Source organism: Lissotriton vulgaris, chromosome 6, assembly GCF_964263255.1.
Source record: "Lissotriton vulgaris chromosome 6, aLisVul1.2, whole genome shotgun sequence".
NCBI classification, from domain to species: domain Eukaryota; kingdom Metazoa; phylum Chordata; class Amphibia; order Caudata; family Salamandridae; genus Lissotriton; species Lissotriton vulgaris.
In genome coordinates, this window is record NC_141694.1 from 1225063431 (window position 1) to 1225082186 (window position 18756).

The following is an 18756-nucleotide window of genomic DNA, read 5'->3' on the forward strand; positions in this document are numbered from 1 at the left end:
ATCAGAAGTTTTCTGACCTGTAAAAGTAATTTTGTTGTATATCTGTTACAATGCTCCTGTCCAAAAATATATTTAGGAGGCACTACCTTGCCTGTTCACCAACCGGTCCTTCAACACAGGCGAGCGGTTGTCAATCAAGACAGAACGTATCCCATTGCCTGGCACTTTGAGTCTCATCACCAAAGTAACCCTGTAAACTTGCAGTATACATGTATAGCAGAGGTCCCCAAGAAAAAGAGAGGGAGGGACAGGGAAAGAGAACTCCGGAAGTTAGAAACATACTTCATTCTGGAATTTAACTGCCGGAACCATATGGGCTCAATGTAGATGAGGACCTTTATACTGGCGTGATGAATATCATGAAGAGTTAAAATAGGAGAATCTGCACGTAAGACCATGAACTGATTGGTTTTTTTTAATTCTTTATTTTTACAGTGGTAGTACTCTGATATATGAAAAGATAGGACTCATGTCATTAAGTTGGGAGGAATAGTTCATTCAATTTAGGAACTATTATGCATTTGCACTTTATGATATTTTTGCACTGTACTCAAATGGACTTTAGACATTGAGAAGAGTGAAATGTTTACATAGGGAAATTCTATCTAGTTTACATATGCACCTGCACTTTATTTTTTATCATGGTAGTGTATTGAAGTTTGTTTACATTGAGGGGAGCGATATGTTTACATTGAGAAGTTATCACTGTTTACATAAGCACAAGCACTTTTAAGGTGCTAGATGTAATTCAAGTCATATTTTAAAATGATTCTAGATTTTTGTAAACTTACTTTTAAATGGATATGAATAATGACCTGTTCTGAAATTTTATATAGGTCATGAGGAACTATATCTATTTGTGGTTCCGCTTTATAGTGAATCATCATGGAGTCCAACTAATAAGGATTGTATAATGCATATTTGTACTGTTGCACTGGCACTTTAATATTTGTTTGAACTAGCACCCAACAGAAACAGGCACTTGCCGCCACACTTTGAACAAGCTGAAAAATTCCAAATTCTTGCACTTTTTGAATTTTTACAATGTACAATTTAACATTTTGAATTTAAATGTACAAAATTGAGGAAGTGATATTCCCAATTAATAGTTGTAAATTATGGTTCTAAATTTCCATTTATTCTAACTAAAACTTGATAACAGAGAAATAGTGGAAAGCAAGCTTGATTCTGAGATTGATATATATGTGAATACTGGTAGTAACACATTTGCATATGGCCACTATACTCTATCAGGCAGGGTCCCATAGGTAGAACACTGGGTCCATTGTCGATTTCTACTACCACTGTGTTTTGTATTTTACCCTGAAAAAAATGGTGGCTTAACATCGTGTTCAAGGGAGCTTGACTCCCGAAACGCGTTGATGTAACTCGGCATTTAACAAACAGAGTACGTTTTAAACCCTACTGTGGAAAGCTGGATGGTTGTCTACTGTGCCTTGGATGATCTCATATCCGATAATATGCCCTTGTGAATTCACACCAGAACCTGGGCTTCTATGGGAATTCTCAAGGGCATATTATCAAGCCCCTTATCGCCGTTTTAGCGGTAGTTTCTTGCCACTAAAGCAAAGATAATGTTATCGCCATTTCTTGATAATATGGCCCCTAGTCCATTACACATTTCTGGTCTTTCAATACCATGTCCTGGTTTTAACATTAAGGAGTAAAAAGAATAAAATTAAGTCAGTAGATCTTGGTAATAGTGATGGTAGAGTTTGGTGGCTCTGGCAGAGGGCATGAAATTAACTGCATATATTTCTGAAAATGTTGTATTCCAAACGTTGTATCACAAAAGGCGTCATAATTCTCATAGACATGTTTGTAAATTATATGTAAAGGACACCATATTTCTACTTGTGAATGACATTTAGATGGGTGCTGCCATAAAATATGCATTTACAAAGCTAGGGAAAGTCCTATTTACTTTAGCACAGTTGAAGTTTGTACAAGTCATCAGTCTGGGTCTACTTCATTAAGAGAAAGCTTGCTTTCTGGTGGTGATGAGATAAACAGTTTCAAAGGTTTGCTTGGAATTTATAATTTACCCAGAAGATTGTGGTGTCTTTCATATTGAGAGTGTGAATGCCTAGTTTAGATGGTAATGTTGGAATCAAAAAAGAAAGAAGCAGCAGTGATTCACATAAAACCTTCCTCATACATTTTGGCAGTGTGTATATAGTACTATTGCATAAACTATGCTGTCTTGAGAAATATACATTGTAAATAGTCATCTATGTAAAGAATCAATTAGTGGCCTTTATTAACCTTGATGAAACAGCAATCATTTGAAGTTAACAAACCTTTGGAAACTTTATGCCAAAACTCAAAGAACTTTGGGCCACCTTTTTTCCAGTCGCAAACAGTTCGATTCTGCGATTCGGCCCATTTGCGACCGGAAACCGGCCTTTTCTGATGCATGAACTCATTCCCATTTGCAAATTAGGTCATCGCAATTTTTTGCGATTACCTAAATAGCTAATGCATTTAGGGAATTTCAATTTGCAATTCCCTAAAGGCGATGCATCAGCCCTTTCCTAAATGCAAAGTGTGCCTTTAGGAAATGCTAATTAACATCAACTTCAAGTTGATGAAAACAACGACCCACCACCACCACCACCACCAGCAACAGACCGCCCGCAGAAGCTGGAACAAGATCACAGCAGACCAGCTCGCCACCTCCCTGAGCCAGCACCCTCCTGCCAGCTCAGCGAACCCCAGCCAGGCCGCCGACAACCTCACGAAGTGGATCAGCAACTGCGCGGACGAACTCGCCCCACTGAGGACCCCGCCCAGCAGACCCGGCAGCAAGAAAGCCCCATGGTTCACCGACGAACTCAAGAGCTCCAAGAAGAACTGCCGAGCCCTCGAGAAAGTCTGGAGAAGGGAACCGACACCGGACAACAGGACCTCCTTCAAACTTGCCACCCGGAAACACCACCAGCTGATCCGCGCCGCCAAGAAAACAGCATTCAAGGACCGGTTGGACAACAACGCACACAACTGCAAGGAACTCTTCAACATCGTCAAAGAGCTTTCCAACCCCAGCGCAGGAAACAACGACATCACCCCATCGCAAGACCTCTGCAACTCCCTGGCTTCATACTTCCACAACAAGATCGCGGACATACACAACAGCTTCAACAACCAACCAACGCACACCATGACCGAACAACCACCCCCCACCACCACCCTCCACGCCTGGACCCCGATCAGCACCGAAGACACCATCCGCACGATGAACTCCATCCACTCCGGATCACCGACCGACCCCTGCCCTCACCACGTCTTCAACAAAGCCGACGCTGTCATCGCACCCCACCTGCGAGACATCATCAACACATCCCTCGACACCACCATCTTCCCCGAGAGCTGGAAACACGCCGAACTCAGCGCCCTACTCAAGAAACCAACAGCGGACCCCACCGACCTCAAGAATTACCGCCCCATCTCGCTCCTCCCGTTTCCAGCCAAAGTCATCGAGAAGACCGTCAACAAGCAGATGGCCGCTTTCCTCGAGACGAACGGATCCCTCGACCCCTCACAGTCCGGCTTCCGAGCCAACCACAGCACCGAGACCGCCCTCATCGCCGCCACCGACGACATCCGAGCCCTGATGGACAATGGAGAAACAGCGGCCCTCATCCTCCTAGACCTCTCCGCGGCATTCGACACGGTCTGCCACCGCACCCTAGTACGGCGCCTCAGCAACGTCGGAATCCAGGACAAGGCGCTGGAGTGGATCACCTCCTTCCTCGACGGGAGAACACAGAGAGTCCGCCTACCACCGTACAAGTCAGAGGCCACCGAAGTCATCTGCGGCGTCCCCCAAGGATCATCTCTGAGCCCCACCCTCTTCAACGTCTACATGAGCCCCCTCGCGGCCATCGTACGCAAACACAACCTCAGCATAATCTCCTACGCCGACGACACCCAGCTGATCCTCTCCCTGACCAACGACCCCGCCGCCGCCAGAGCCAACCTGCACGAAGGGATGAAAGAGGTAGCCGAGTGGATGACGACCAGCCGCCTGAAACTGAACTCGGACAAGACGGAGGTCCTCATCCTGGGCTCCTCTCCCTCCGCCTGGGACGACTCCTGGTGGCCTCCCGCCCTGGGCACCGCACCCAAACCGACAGACCATGCACGCAACCTGGGCTTCATCCTGGACTCCTCCCTCTCCATGACCAGGCAAGTCAACAACGTCTCCTCGGCATGCTTCAACATCCTACGCATGCTACGGAAGATCTTCTGGTGGATCCCCACCGAGACCAGGAAGACCGTCACCCAGGCCCTCGTCACCAGCCGACTGGACTACGGCAACGCCCTCTACGCCGGGACCACCGCCAAGCTCCAGAAGAGACTCCAGCGGATCCAGAACGCCTCAGCCAGACTCATCCTCGACATCCCACGAACCAGCCACATCTCCGGACATCTGCGAGACCTTCACTGGCTCCCCGTCAACAAAAGAATCACCTTCCGCCTCCTCACCCACGCACACAAAGCCCTACACGACCAAGGCCCGAGCTACCTCAACAGCCGAGTCAACTTCTACGCTCCCAAACGCCACCTCCGATCAGCCAACCACGCCCTCGCCGCCGTCCCCCGCATCCGAAGAGCGACTACAGGAGGAAGGTCCTTCTCCCACCTGGCCGCCAAGACCTGGAACTCCCTCCCGACCGACCTGCGCCTGACCCAAGACCACCTCTCCTTCAGGAAGAAGCTGAAGACCTGGCTGTTCGAGCAGTAGCGGCTCCCCCCCCCCCAGCGCCTTGAGACCCCACGGGTATGTAGCGCGCTTTATAAGTGTCAATGATTGATTGATTGATTGATTGATGGTAATTTGCGCATTCTTTGAAAAATGCACAAAAGTGCATTTTTGAAAGTGAGATGTGGAGCCTTAGGGCAGGTGATTCCGCCACATGAGCACTGTTCCCTTTTTTGGGGGGTGCATCAGGGGGGCATTAGGCCCCCTGGCACCCATGGAATTGCATTCGCAATTTGCGATTACCAATTTGGTAATCGCAATTTGCAGATGCATTTCCATTCATTCCTATGGGCCTGTAGGCTCATAGGAATGAATGGAGTAACATTCCCTAATAGCGTTTCACAATTTGCAAATCGCTATTAGATAATGTTAAGGAATCACAATGTATTTTGAGATTCCTACATGCATAGGGAATTGCGATTCCAAAATAGCAATTCCTTAAAAATCACTATTTAGGAATCGCAAATCCAAATGTTGATGTATGTGGCAGATAAAGATGTAATCACTGTTGGGTAAAATCCATTGAGGGATGAGGCAGTAAGATAAGACAATGTATGATAGAGCAGATTGTGTACCCAGGCAAGAAAGGACTGATTTTTTCGACTACACATTGATAGAAAACCAAAAAATTAAATGTACTGATGCAAAGAAAATACTCAAACACATGGTGAAGGAAATGCTCAAACACATGGTGGGCTTTGATGTCCCGTCTCACCCTTTCGCCAGAATAAGGTAGTAGGCTTCGGCTCTCGTTCATTATTGTGCCTGTGGGGAACCACTGTGGCTGCTGTAAAAGTAAAAATTGCATTAGGCAAAACATACTTTAAGACCCATTTTCACTTTCCACACCAAACTCCCCCTCCATGACCACAACCAAAGACTCGCATTTAAACTTTTTAGTGGAACCCAAGTTTAAGTAGGACCATGATCACACAGAGTTTTTTGCCAGCAACCTAGTTTCAAGTAAAACATGTCACATAGGAGCTGACAAAATTATTTAGCTGTAAAGTTATATCTTTAGCCATGGTACCCTTAAGGGTTTAAAGGCTTTACAGAGCCCCTGTGTCAGAGCAGTGTATTTGGCTTGTTTTCCTATAGACAATCCATGAGTATAAATAGACTGTATAAAGTATTTTTCTGGCAGCAAGGATACATGTTCACCTTGTTAGTATGTAAGGGACTGGGCCGGTTCATAGCCAATGGAAAGAGGTGGATCCTAGTGAAATATACTAATTCAAAACAACAACCGTAAACTTGTAAGATTAATGAAAGTCACATAATTTTGCAGAGAAAGGTGAGGTATATCTTGACATGTGCAAAGTGAGGCACGTTTTCCTAAACATTAGTCTGGCTATGCAGTGTGTGTTATTTATTGGTACTACATTCATGCATCTTTATTCTTTTTTGTAATTGCACTATGATCTCACTGCCCATATTTGTGGGTTCACTAATGATTAAGAGTGTCCTGAGAGTTCTTCTCTAGAGCTTATTTTTAAGGTATTATCCACTATTGCCCACTGCAAAGTTTGTTAACATTAGTTAATACCATGTACTGAGAGCATAGCCCATTAATTGACTACTATGTTTGTGAGGGGATAAGACAAGGAGAACAGGCAATTAATAGCTTTTACTACTGAGCATGTGCCACCCCTATAGGAAGGCCAAAAGGCCAATTTCAACTGCTGGTTTCCAGACCTTCACTGAACCTGTAACACAGGCAAATAAGAATACTTAGTGTGACCATTCTACTGCCTTGGACTAGCTGAGCCAGTATCAGTATTCCAGGGAGAATTCTAATAATTATATTAATCAAAAAAGTGTCCATCCACTGGAACAAAAGCTGAATATGAAAATCTTGAGAATTTGATAACATGTATAGAAAATGTAATTTTGCTAATGGTTATTTCTAGGCACGCTCTTACAATGACTATACTAGGGAATAAAAACAACAAACGTTCAAACAAGATGCATCAATATATATACTTTGATGTTCCTCAAATTAGCTAGACATAGATTCCCTTCAAATGTGTTGCCACGAACAACAGGCATTCACTCAATACGGCCTCTCAGCATCGATCAATCAGTAGATTTGAAGAGCACTTCTTGTCACCCGTGAGGGTATACAGCTGATGTCACTGTCCAGTTGATTAGCTGAATAGCCAGGTCTTCAGGGGCTCCCCATCTCTACAGAACTCTGGAACAGATGGGGAGGTCCTGAGATAATGGGGTAGCTCATCCCATGTCTTCCTTCCTTGGTGGGAGATGGAGCGACCTCTGCATCTGCTACATCAGATGCGGGGTTGAAGGTTAGAGACGGAAGTGGAGCGGAGATGTCTGGTGGGCTGATGGAAGTTCAGGCGATGGTTCAAGTAGGTGGGTGAGCAGTTGTGTAGGGCCTTGTATGCGGGGGCCAGGAGCTTGATACCCAGCATCTTTTCTGTACAGGGAGCCAGTTGATTTCCATGAGGTAGGGGGTGAAGTGGGTTTGTCTAAGGAGATCCATGGCGAGTCTGCCTTCTGTGTTCTGCATGGTCTGTAGTCGGTTTGTAGCATGGTCATTGGGAGTCTGAGTTAAGAGGGCCACCAGGATGCATCCAAGGGGGAGCTTTTGTTTCCAAAGATCTGTCCCTCTATCTTGTCTGTGTTGAGCTTCAGGCAGTTGTCGTTCATCTATTTGGCAATGTTTGTACTGCAGTTGTGGAAGTTGGTCTTAGTGTTGGTGGTGTCTTCAGAGAGGGAGAGAATGAGATGTGTGTCATCAGCATAGCATATGATACCAGTCCATGTTTTTTTTATGATGCTGGGCAGAGGTGTCATATAAGTTTTGAAAAGGGTGGGGATGACCGAGGATCCTAGTCCACAGATGATTTCTTTGGTTCGAAGGTGAAGGGTAAAATTACTCTTTGCATTCTTCTGGTGAAGAGAGGCGATCCATCTGAGAGCAGCTCCTTGGATGCCTTTGTTGTGCAGCCTTGTGATAAGTGTGTGGTGGGAGCCACTACGTAGGCTGCCAAGAGGTCTCTCCTCTTCCTGAAGTTAGCAACTTTATTGTGTCTAATTTCTTTTAGAAGGGTTTCCGACGTTAAAGCGTTGGAGACTTCAAATAGATTCTATTCTCCTGAAGGGGTACATTGTAACATATGGAAAAGGACTAAAATAATGTCTGAGCCTGTTTTTTATCCTTTTTTCCATGAGTGTGAAAAGCTATGTGTGGTCAAATGTATGAGGTCGTATGAGAGTAAGGTGCTGGAGTTTAGGGCAGATGGTGAGAAACAGTTGTTACTGTCTAACGTCAAACGCTATAAGGGAATCTCCACAGCTACTTTAGCTAGTTGAGCAAGAGTAGTAATAAGTGAGGTAAGAGTAGACCTTTCCAGATATGGTGCCTATTCCTCAAGAAGTGCAATGGCTAGGAAGGTTTTCTGGGCAGGTAGTTTGCTAACAAATATTTTAGTCCGTGAGCTGGTGATGTTGAAGTGAATGATGGAGTGGTCAGTCCAGGTGAGTTCTGTGGTGTGGCTGTACCTGATGTAGTCACTGGAGATGAAGATTGGGTCTAGTGTGAGGCCTGCGGTGTGTGTGGGGTCATGAACGATATGGGTGAGTCAGATGTTGTTCATGCTGTCGAGGATGTTGGTAGTGTTGATGTCATTGAGATCAAACCCAAACATAATGTCTTTTAACTGGCAATATTATCTACCCAATACAGTCTCATGAACAGTATGAGGAGCATGTGCATATAAATCGTAAAATGTTCATTTGGTAAATTAAGTTAGCAAAACATATCGAGCCCTCCTACAATGTCCTTGAGGGGTTTATGGCAAGGTCAACTGCAATCCTGTTGACTTGATTGTCCTTGATGGCATTGTAAAATCACCATCAGAAGTGGTCACTTTTACTAAACTTATTCACTCTACAATGGTAGGTAGGGGAAGTGAGGAATGCAATGGGAGAGATGATTAAGGAAGCAGAAACGAAGTGGTTTCTGACCTACCAAATATACAAAAGAGGAAAAGGGTAAATACTGGTAGGATATCTTAGTGGCATGGTGCGGTATTATGGGCTGACAAAAAATTATAGAAAAGGGATTGTGTAGAGACTGGAGTGTTTAGATATGGATTGGAAGCAAGGGTTGGGAGGTGAGATTGTACTTCGGAAAGATTCAATGTAAGAGAACTGCAAATAACATTCAAAGATGGCTACTGAAAGGCTCAGATACACAGCTCCTTTACATCCATTAAAATACCCTTCATCTTACCAATCTTCTCCCAGCAATATGGTGTGTGGGGTTGTATAACAGTGAGAAGCTTCTCTGTCTCATGATGGTTCCAGAAGGCAATACAGGAAACTGACAAGAAGACAAAAAGGATTTCAGACAAGATCAAGGTCAAGCCCAGCCTTTAGTAATGAGACCCACACTTCCTCTATGCCCACAAATAAACACCCTTAACTTTGTTTGTCAGAATATAACAATTTTAATATTGCGCTACCATAATATTGTAGAAAAACTATTAAATAAAATATTGATAATTAAGTATATAAAATTTAATTTAGATGACTTATTAATATTCTAACACCTACACTCCTTTAAGATGTAGATATCACTACAGTACCTATACATGGAGTTATGTTCATATGGCACTTCTTTGTACACGCCTGACCCTAGAAAGTGCTCGCGTCTCTTCGGTATTTGGACAAAATATCGGAAACACAAATATTGTGGGACAGAATATCATGTCAAAAATATAGAGGACAAGAATATCATGTACGTCAGTTTCTAAGGGTAAGTAAAGTTTTGCTCCATATAACTTCTCATATATGTACCTTGACGATATATCTATAAATCTTCAAGGTAAGTAGATCTGGAGTTAAGAATAGTAAATTTACATTTACCTAGTTGCACTTACCTACTCGATATTCTTGTCCTCGATATTTTTGACACAATAGTCTGTCCACACTCTATTTGTGTTTCTGATTTTGTCACTTATCAATCTCTTCAAAAAGATCCCGACAGGCATGATAACAGCATTACCGCACGGTGGAGACTGGTCGAGACTCCAACTTTGGGAGGAGGCTGGCCTACAAATGGTGGGAGACCTCTTTGACGACGGGGTACTAACACCCTACCGGGCCTTGCAGGAGCGGTACGACCTCCACAGAGGGGACTATTTATTGCATGCAGCCATAGTGAGAGCTATCCAGGCACACTGGGGGGAGGGACTGTTAGAACCCAAGACCACCTTAGCATGTCAATATACGATGATGGCGGCGGGGACATTCAAGGCGGTTACGTGCCTTTACTCCAGAATGCATACAGAAAATATACAACCCCTCACGCGCCTTAAAACTCATTGGGAGGCAGAACTGCAGAAAGAAATCCCAGACACAACGCGGTCCCAACTGGTTCGGAGAGCCAAGAACAGCACCAGAAACGCCCGCTTCCAATTAATACATCTTTACATTATCCATAGGGCCTACCTCACCCCGCTCAAAATAGCAACGTATTTTGGCGCAGAGGACGCAGCGTGCCCTAGATGTGCGCAACTACGCGCGGACCTCCTACATATGCTGAGAGACTGTCCTCACTTGCAAACCTACTGGAGGGAGGTGGGTGACACCCTGAACGAGGTAGCAGACAGAGAACTACAGTATGACGGTGCAGTGGCGATTCTACACTGGTTTCCGCACACACGCAAGAATAAACTGTCAAGCAAATTCATAGACATGGGATTACTTATTGCGAAGAGAGAGCTGACCAGGGGGTGGAAAGCAAGGGCAGCGCAGACACACAAACGGTGGCTGAACGAGTTCCTGAAATGGGCAGCGGCGGAGAGCACGATTAGGTACCAACTGGTCCGTCGTAGTTCAGATGAGAATGCTCAAGACGCGGGCATGGCGTGGGAAATCCTGGTTCAGGCTCTCAGAGATAGCGCAGTGGAGAGCGAAGAGGAGGGGGAGGCGTAGAATCAGGGACCCTAGGGGAGGCGATCCTGGGCCCAACACCTGCACCAGACACACAACCACTTTTTTCTTTTCGACTTAAGACTCCTAGCACTTCCATCACTACGAGATCTTCCGACACCAGACACGGGTACAGACACCAGGGGGGGGGGGGAGCGGGGGAAGGGGGGGGGGAGGATTCTCAGTAGCCATGAAAGACATGTTAAGGAACTCAGGGTTCTTGGGGGGGAGAGGGGTGAAAAACTAAAAGCAGAGAGCGGGAGGCCAACTGAGTTGACTGCGCTACCCATTGGGATTAGCAAGGTACTACTAATATGTGAAACGCCGCCCGACCTCCGGGATGTGGGAGGTACGGCTGTGTACATGATGATCGGATGGTGTCTAAGGGTCTAAGGCCCCGCAACGCAATACTGCAAATATGTTGTAATATTGACATCAAACTCTGCAATAAAAATTGTTTTACAAAAAAAAAAAAAATCAATCTCTTCAAATGTTCTTCCTGAAGTGACCTCTAATAGGAAGACTATCTTGTAAAATATGCATTGTAAATATTACTCTATGTAAAGGATGGGTCAGAGGCTTTTGCTCCCTTGCTGAAAGAATATTTGAAGTTTATAAACTTTTGAAATACTCAACCAGACCCTCCAGGATTTTGCATTTTGCAAAAAAGTTGCAAAATCTGCAGTTTTGTAAAAAGGCTGTACTTTTTACAAAAGTGCCCACTAAATTTGGGGAATGTGATCTGATGTTTTTTGGGAGTGAAGAGGCTGACAAAAGGCTGTGAAACCATAATTGAAAGGGTCGTGAAAACATAACTTACAGATGTTTTCGTCTCTCAATTCCCAACTTTTTGGAAACTAGGAAATCTTGTGGCAATGGATGGTAATTGTTTTCAAAATATCTCCATTATAAAGTTCAAAGGTGAACAGTAGGTCGTTCTTTTTTAAAGAGAAAGAAATTAAAACGAAGGGAAAGTGAAATGAGCACGCGTCTCTGGACGAGAGTTAATGTGCTAGAAGTCAGGAAGTGGAGATCAAAGGCTCCAGGAGTGATTTGGGTGTCCTCCGGACAACTTACAGTCCTCATTTAGTGGCCATAGCGAGTAAGGTTTATTTGGTTGGCCACCACTGAGCTGACTGCTGAGCATCATTAGTGTTGTGAGATTTGCATGAACCTGTGTGGAGTAATTTCTCGAAGAGATCAGTTTTTTGTAGTGTGGACATCATACGTGTACTCCTACGTTCATTCATTCTCAGCCACAGCCAGGGCCAAAACACAGGCCCCTACAGCCCATGTGGTGCAGGAGGCCCCAGGCTTTCTGTCTTCCTCCATTCAGCCAAAGAGCAATTAATATTGGTGGATCAGGGAGACTCAGGGGCCCTTCATCAGATTCTGCAGGGGCCCTTCATTTTGCGTTATGTCACTGACAGGTTATGACAAGGGCAGGACCTTAGAACCAATATAGTGCAAAGGAGCAAGAACCAACTCTAGCAGTCAGCACACAACCATTGAAAAAGAGAACAGGAGTTCTTGAAACGCGTCTGGAGTTTGTGCAGAAGAACTTTAAAAGTAGTGTGGCTCACTGGTTAGAGGCGGCAGACCCGAGAGCAGAGGACGGCCCGGGACCAGGGTTCGATTCCCGACGCGGCAGGTTTCTGGACCAGGGTCAGCGGACTCGATAATTCTCTCGCCTCGGTGCCCACTCTGATCAGCGATCACACTCGGCAACTCTGGGCACTAGCTTGCCTCATCTTCACTAACGGCCCCATCAGACCGCCGGGGATGCCTGGTCTCACCCTGGAGATACCCATTAAGGGACCATCTCCCAGGGAAGCCAGGAAGGGTTTTGCAGCGGTCGAAGCGCAGGGACACGCCGGTGCACGTAAAAACCCAGCGCTATATAAATGCCCCTATTACTATTTATAATTATTACGCTGCAGTTTACCAGCAGATGGAGTCCAATAAAAAGGAAATAAGAAAATTTGCGTGAGGATTCTTTCACAGGGGCAACCTTTTTTAATTTAATATATATATATATATATATATATATATATATATATATATATATATATATATATATATATATATATATATATATATATATATATATATATATATATATATATATATATATAGTGAGAGAGAGAGATATTTCACTTGAAGTGTTGGACTCAGATGTGCTCTGTTTTCTGAGATCTGCTGCTCATCTTCAGTTAATAATTTTCTTTTGAATTCTGTGTGAATTCTTTTTTTTTTTGTCCTTATTTGACAACTCCTCACCCCTGCTTTTGCGGTGTCGCCCTAGGGAAATTTATCTCATATGAAGGGGTTTCTTAGCTCTTAGGAGGAAGTATACCACCTTGACCGGACTTCCTCAAGCCTTATACCCGCCGAGATCTGAGAAGGCTTAATCATAGGACTTCACACACCTTTGCCCTAACTACCCAACCCTTCACCCAAAATATGACCGGAAAGGAGTCCTAAATCTATATCTGTTCTTTTGCCTATCCACAATATCCAACCTAGCAATGGCACTCAATGCTCTTAACCAGTTCAATTCTGTCAGAGGGTCTGCCGACACCCAAATTCTGCATATCTCTCTCCGGGCCAGCAATATAGCATAGAAAACAAATTTTGCTTTATCATCCAAGCCCTTACCTTGTAGATCCAATATTCCCAACATAACTAGTTCAGGGTTTACCTCAATCTGCTGGGCGAGTACCGCTGACAGACATGTACTTATGGTGTCCCAGAAAGTCTTTATCGCCGCACATGTGACAAACATATGTAAATCATCTTCATTGAAGCTGTTGCATTTGGGACACGCCACCTGTGTGAATTCTTATGGCAGGGTCGCCGATAATGCTTTACATGTTGTATAATATTCCTTAGGTGTTTCCGCCTAATCTGATGTGTCCCAGATTTCCACTGTAGGATAATACATCCTTGCGCTGGTTGCCCACAGACGCTAGTGAGATGCCTGTGCTACCACAAGATCTTGCCACCCATTCTTTTCCCCACTGCCCGGCCTTCCTACATCACTCCTCCCACCCTCCTTCACACCCAGGGCTTTAAGTGGGCTGGGTCCTGCTAGTGCTCAGCACTGGCAGTTCTTAAAAGCAAGTGCCAAGACGCGTCCCAATCGGGCTCTCCATTTTGACCCTCAGGGTGAAAAAAAATAATAACTTAACTCTGCAATAGTACTAGCCATCACTGCTTTTGATGTAACTTCAAGGAAACTAAGTTTTCAGTTGTATACAGCACAAACGTGGAGTGCTTTATATGAGTACCAGTTACATTACACAAGGACATATTCATTAGTTGAATCAGAGGATACTGTGCCAACGTAAGGCTCGAACTCACTTTCTCAGCTCTAAAGTCGGCAGTTCTAGACTTACGCCACAACCTCACCCACAAGATCAGTAGCATTTTCAATATTATATACAACAAAGTCATCGTTGTTGGTGATTTATCTTATGCAATTTACAAGCATTGACAATGTCAATAGTCATGGCTTGTTGTAGGTGTAATGCTACTTGTTGTGTTATATATCTGGATGAATGGACAGAAGCAGCAAAATACCAGTGGGGCAGCACACTATGCTGAGCACAGATTTTTAGCTTAAGTGTTTTAAGCCACGCCCTTAATTACGGCAATCACGCCCCTATGAGAGACCCCCAGCTTTTTCGTCCCACTTAAAGCCCTGTTCACACCTATTCTATCCTTTTCTTTCCTTCCCTCCTGTTCCCCTCAATAGTCCTCCCATATACCTCCTAGCCACATTTTACCTTAGTTTTGGGGCAAAGATACAGTTCTTTCTCCTTCACAATTGTTAATACTTTACTTATATATGCTCAATCAGAATTTGTCATTGTTAAACACTTGGGGCCTTTGCAATAAATACTTATATTTCGTTTGTGATGTTCAGTCAACCTCAGGTCTTTGCTGTGTTCCATGCTTTCTGAATTTGACTACTCTGTGTTTTTTAACTTAAATTAGCAGCTTAATTCAATTGTAAGAAACTAATGCCCAGATGCATCAACCGTTTTAGGAAGTGCAAACGGTGCGATTCGCATAAATCGGCCTTTTGCACTTCCTAAATTGGTTACTGGGATGCATCAAGCATTTTTTGGAAATCGCTTTTTCTGCGAGTTCCAAAAAAATGCGATTGCTGTTAAGGAATCGCACATTTGCGATTCCTTAACAGCAATGCATCATCCCAAAAACATTTGCGATTTCCAAAATTGCAAATGCAAATTACCACGAAGTTGAACTTCGTGGTAATTTGCAAAAATGTTTAAAAACGCATGAAAATGCATTTTTTAAACGTGTACGTTACAGGCACACATGTCCTTAGGACATGTGTGTATGTAACTCACATGTAAAAGTGCATTTCATGAGTGCAGGGGGGGGTCCTTTGGACCCCCCTCTCCACCCTTGAAAGGCTTTGATGCATTCCGTTTCGAAATTGCGAATTCGCAATTCCCATTCATTCCTATGGGCATTTCAGCCCATAGGAATGAATGGGAATATCGGATTCGCTATTTGGAAATCGCAATTTTATTGGAATTCGGTAAAAATTGCGATTTTTACCGAATTCCAATAAAATTGCGAATTTAATGATGCATTGCCATTTGCGAATCCTTAATTGCGATTCCTTATTTTTCGCAATTAAGGAATCGCAAATGACAACGTTGATGCATCTAGGGGTAAATGCTTATCTGCATATATATATTTATCGGTTTTGTAGTATTACTACCATGAGCTGTGTTACATAAAGCAGCCCCTTGGTGCAACTGGCTTGCGCACACGCTTTGTGCACCCCCAGGCCAATTTGGTATTTCATAAGGGGCTGCAGATGCTTGTTCGGCTCCTTCCATAATACCGATAGTGCTGGCGTACATGTAGCGGCAGTGCTATCTCTAGAGTGCGATCCCTCGTGTGTATTGGGGTGTGGACTCCATGCAAATGAGGGAATCTATTTATCTTTGCACTGATGCCGGATTATGTTCACAGAGGCAAAGGCAAAGAAGCTGTCAGGAGGCACACTGAAAGTGCGCCACAAAACAGTGGTGCACTCTCCTATGGGCCCCTCCCAGTCAACCCCTTGCAAGTGGGAGCAGTCCCTCACGGCACCCGCCTTCAAGGGGCTCTCGACAAAGGGATATATAATCCCTCTTAAAAGTGCAGGTGGGTTGCCACCTGCATAGTGAAACAGGGAGCAACGTTTAAACAGCTACTCTGTATTTCACTTGAATGTGCTACCCCCACTGCACCACAAGTTCGCCGCTGTCCCTTCATAAAAGGGCACACTTTTCTTGTTTGCGCACGGCACACCTACTGAAAGGAAAAGAGCTCCCTCTCTGTAATAGGGTCATAGGAGGGTTATTATATCTATGGCACTATGCTTCATTATCTTTTAAACTGTTGATTCATATGCAATTGTAATGTTTTCAAAAAGAACATCTTTAACAGTGCTTCAAATGGTGGTGGTATTATTAGAGATCACAAGTCAATGACAACCCAGGCACATTAGGGTGCACTAAAACGTTTTGCTTGATCTTTCTCAAAATAGACAGCCATTTGACATTGTAGATAATGTATCCTTTCACAAGTACATGCACTGTCTCTATCAAGAGGACTGTAAGTGTCAATCACAGGCCAAAAGAGAGAACTTTCAATTAATGCTCTGTGACCAATCTAGATCTGAGAAATCCTCTTGAGTGCTCAGGAGCCTGGTTTTACAAATAAAACATTCTGTAGATTTATGGTACAAATATCCTCTCTTGATGGTAAAATGGACCTCAGAGTCACCATCACCAATAGTTGCTGTTTGATTAATCTGTTCTATTCTACATCCATTTCGGTGAAGATGTGAGGAATAAGGCGCAGTAGATGAGAGAGGATTTGGAGAAGGATAACTGTACCTTACATCCAGAAATGACGGGAAAAAACAGGAAAAGGTAGTAGTTGGCTAACAAGGAGCAGTGGGAGGCATGGCCTAAGTATAAAGCACGCCTATATGGTTAGAAAGGATCAATGTGACATCTGCAGGGAATGTGCTAGTAGATAGGAGGATGATCTCGGAAAAATAATGTTTTTAAATTTGAATTTGATTTGATAATAAAAAGGCATTGAAGCCATGTTGAGGACGCATGCAAATGATAACTTTGGAAACTAGGGTCTTTTGTTATGAGGCATGACCCTGGGACTAAGGATGACATTGAGCTTATAGTGGGTCTACTAGCAGAGGACAATAGTGACAGTTTGTTATTACTCGCATCCCCCATTCACTCACACCCCCTTCCACTTACCCTTTCAGGTTGGCCACCATAAGGTACAAGACATCTATTTTGGATTTTATCCTGTGCAGATCCCAGCGGCTTCTGTGAGGATACCAAAAGAGGGCATCAGTCAATCATTCAACACCGAAGGATCCAAACCAGGGACCACCATATACCACACTCCCTTCCTGAATACAGAAAATGTGTCTCTTATACTTGTTCTAGAGTCCCATGGATACTCTACCTGAGAAGTAAGTCGATCACAGACTATGGATATTCATCATAGTCATTAGGAATGATACATTTAATAGCAATGTTTATTTTTTCAGCCCATTTGAATATAGTTTTGTTAAGGAAGCTAAACGAACAATGATATAGCCATTAGGTTTGGCTTGCATTTTGAATCCTGACTAAAATATTTTTTTAAAGCCTGCTTTGATATACAATGGATTTATGTGATAAAGAATTCAATGTATCATGAGTTCAGTGGGGGCTGCTCCGCCAAGGCGGAGGAGCTCCACCCCACTGCTTTAAAGGCAGTGTGACTAAAGGAAAAATAAAATGATAATAACTGAATGTTACTATCATTTTATTTGTTCCAGCTGCTTTGCGAGCGGGTGGTCGGGCCTGCTCTGCTGTCAGAGCATAGCAGGGGAGGAGTGGTGGGCACACTGAAGTGTGCATGATGCTTTGGCTGGCATTCTCGGGCTGGTCCAAACAGTCATGCGCACTTTCCATGTTTTCCGTCCAGGCTGCATTACAGCCTGGACGGGCCACCAGTCCCTGTCTGAGCGCCGAACCACGGCACTCAGACCAATCGCAACTCTGTATTGCAGAATTATGATTGGTCAGTGGAGCCTGGGTGCTTACTAATCACAATGCTGCAATGCTGCATTGTGATTGGTCAGGGAAGCCTGGGTGTGCTTCCTGGTTCCTGTTCCAACATACAGATACGGAGCAGAGACGTGGGATGGGGCGATAAGGGTACTGGTTTTTATTTACATTTTTTTACGATCCATGCCATCTGCCACTGCATGATATAGTGCATGTTTGAGATGTAAAACACTCAACACTGCATAGGAAGCAGAATAATACACTAAACAACTATACTCTGAGGTGTAAGAGAAGTACTCTATTGGGTGAAGCCAACATCTGCTCTATGTATATTTTGAAGAATTGGTAATAGTAGGTACTACAAACAGCTGCAGTTTCAATCCTTCCCTAATAAAAAGAGCTTGCTCCAAGCAGCCAATTTAAAGTGCTGAAAGCAAATCAAGGGAGATAAACATGTGAGAGTCAAGCAGATTTTACAGATGTATAAAAATTCAAACAAATGCAGATAAAAAATTTCTAAAAACAATACGGTATCTGAAGATGGCCAGTAAACAGAGCTTTGTGTTGTCCATCATAAATCAAACAACAACAGAAATGTGGCAGTGGCAACACTTAGGCAGCATAGGGAAACAATGGCCTTGTGCAGTAAGCAGCATGTAACAATGCAGCTATAAGGAGGCAAGACCAGTAAGAATAGACATATCAGAGAATAGGGCTTTGGGGAGGCGGCCTACCAGCGGGAGTCCTGCCCCCACCCCAGGGGTTTTTGGGCCAGTAATTGCCAGAGCCCATTGGGCTGGTTGAGCTCCATTGGGCTGGCGTTGGACTTGTTGGGCTTGGGGCTGGGCTAGTTTTGGGCTTGGCAGCCAGAGCCCAATGGGCTGGTTGGGG

General features: G+C 44.1%; 1 protein-coding gene across 1 annotated transcript in view; it reads right to left on the minus strand.

Annotated features, from left to right (window-relative positions):
• Nucleotides 1-18756, minus strand: part of LOC147708654 (uncharacterized) — a 225111-nt gene that overhangs the window by 181847 nt on the left and 24508 nt on the right. The window contains exons 8-10 of the mRNA XM_086925379.1: nucleotides 17062-17133; nucleotides 9045-9134; nucleotides 5502-5573 (exon numbers count right to left, since the gene is read on the minus strand). Coding sequence (XP_086781505.1) covers nucleotides 5502-5573; nucleotides 9045-9134; nucleotides 17062-17133 — 234 coding nt within the window. The remainder of the gene's footprint in view (nucleotides 1-5501; nucleotides 5574-9044; nucleotides 9135-17061; nucleotides 17134-18756) is intronic.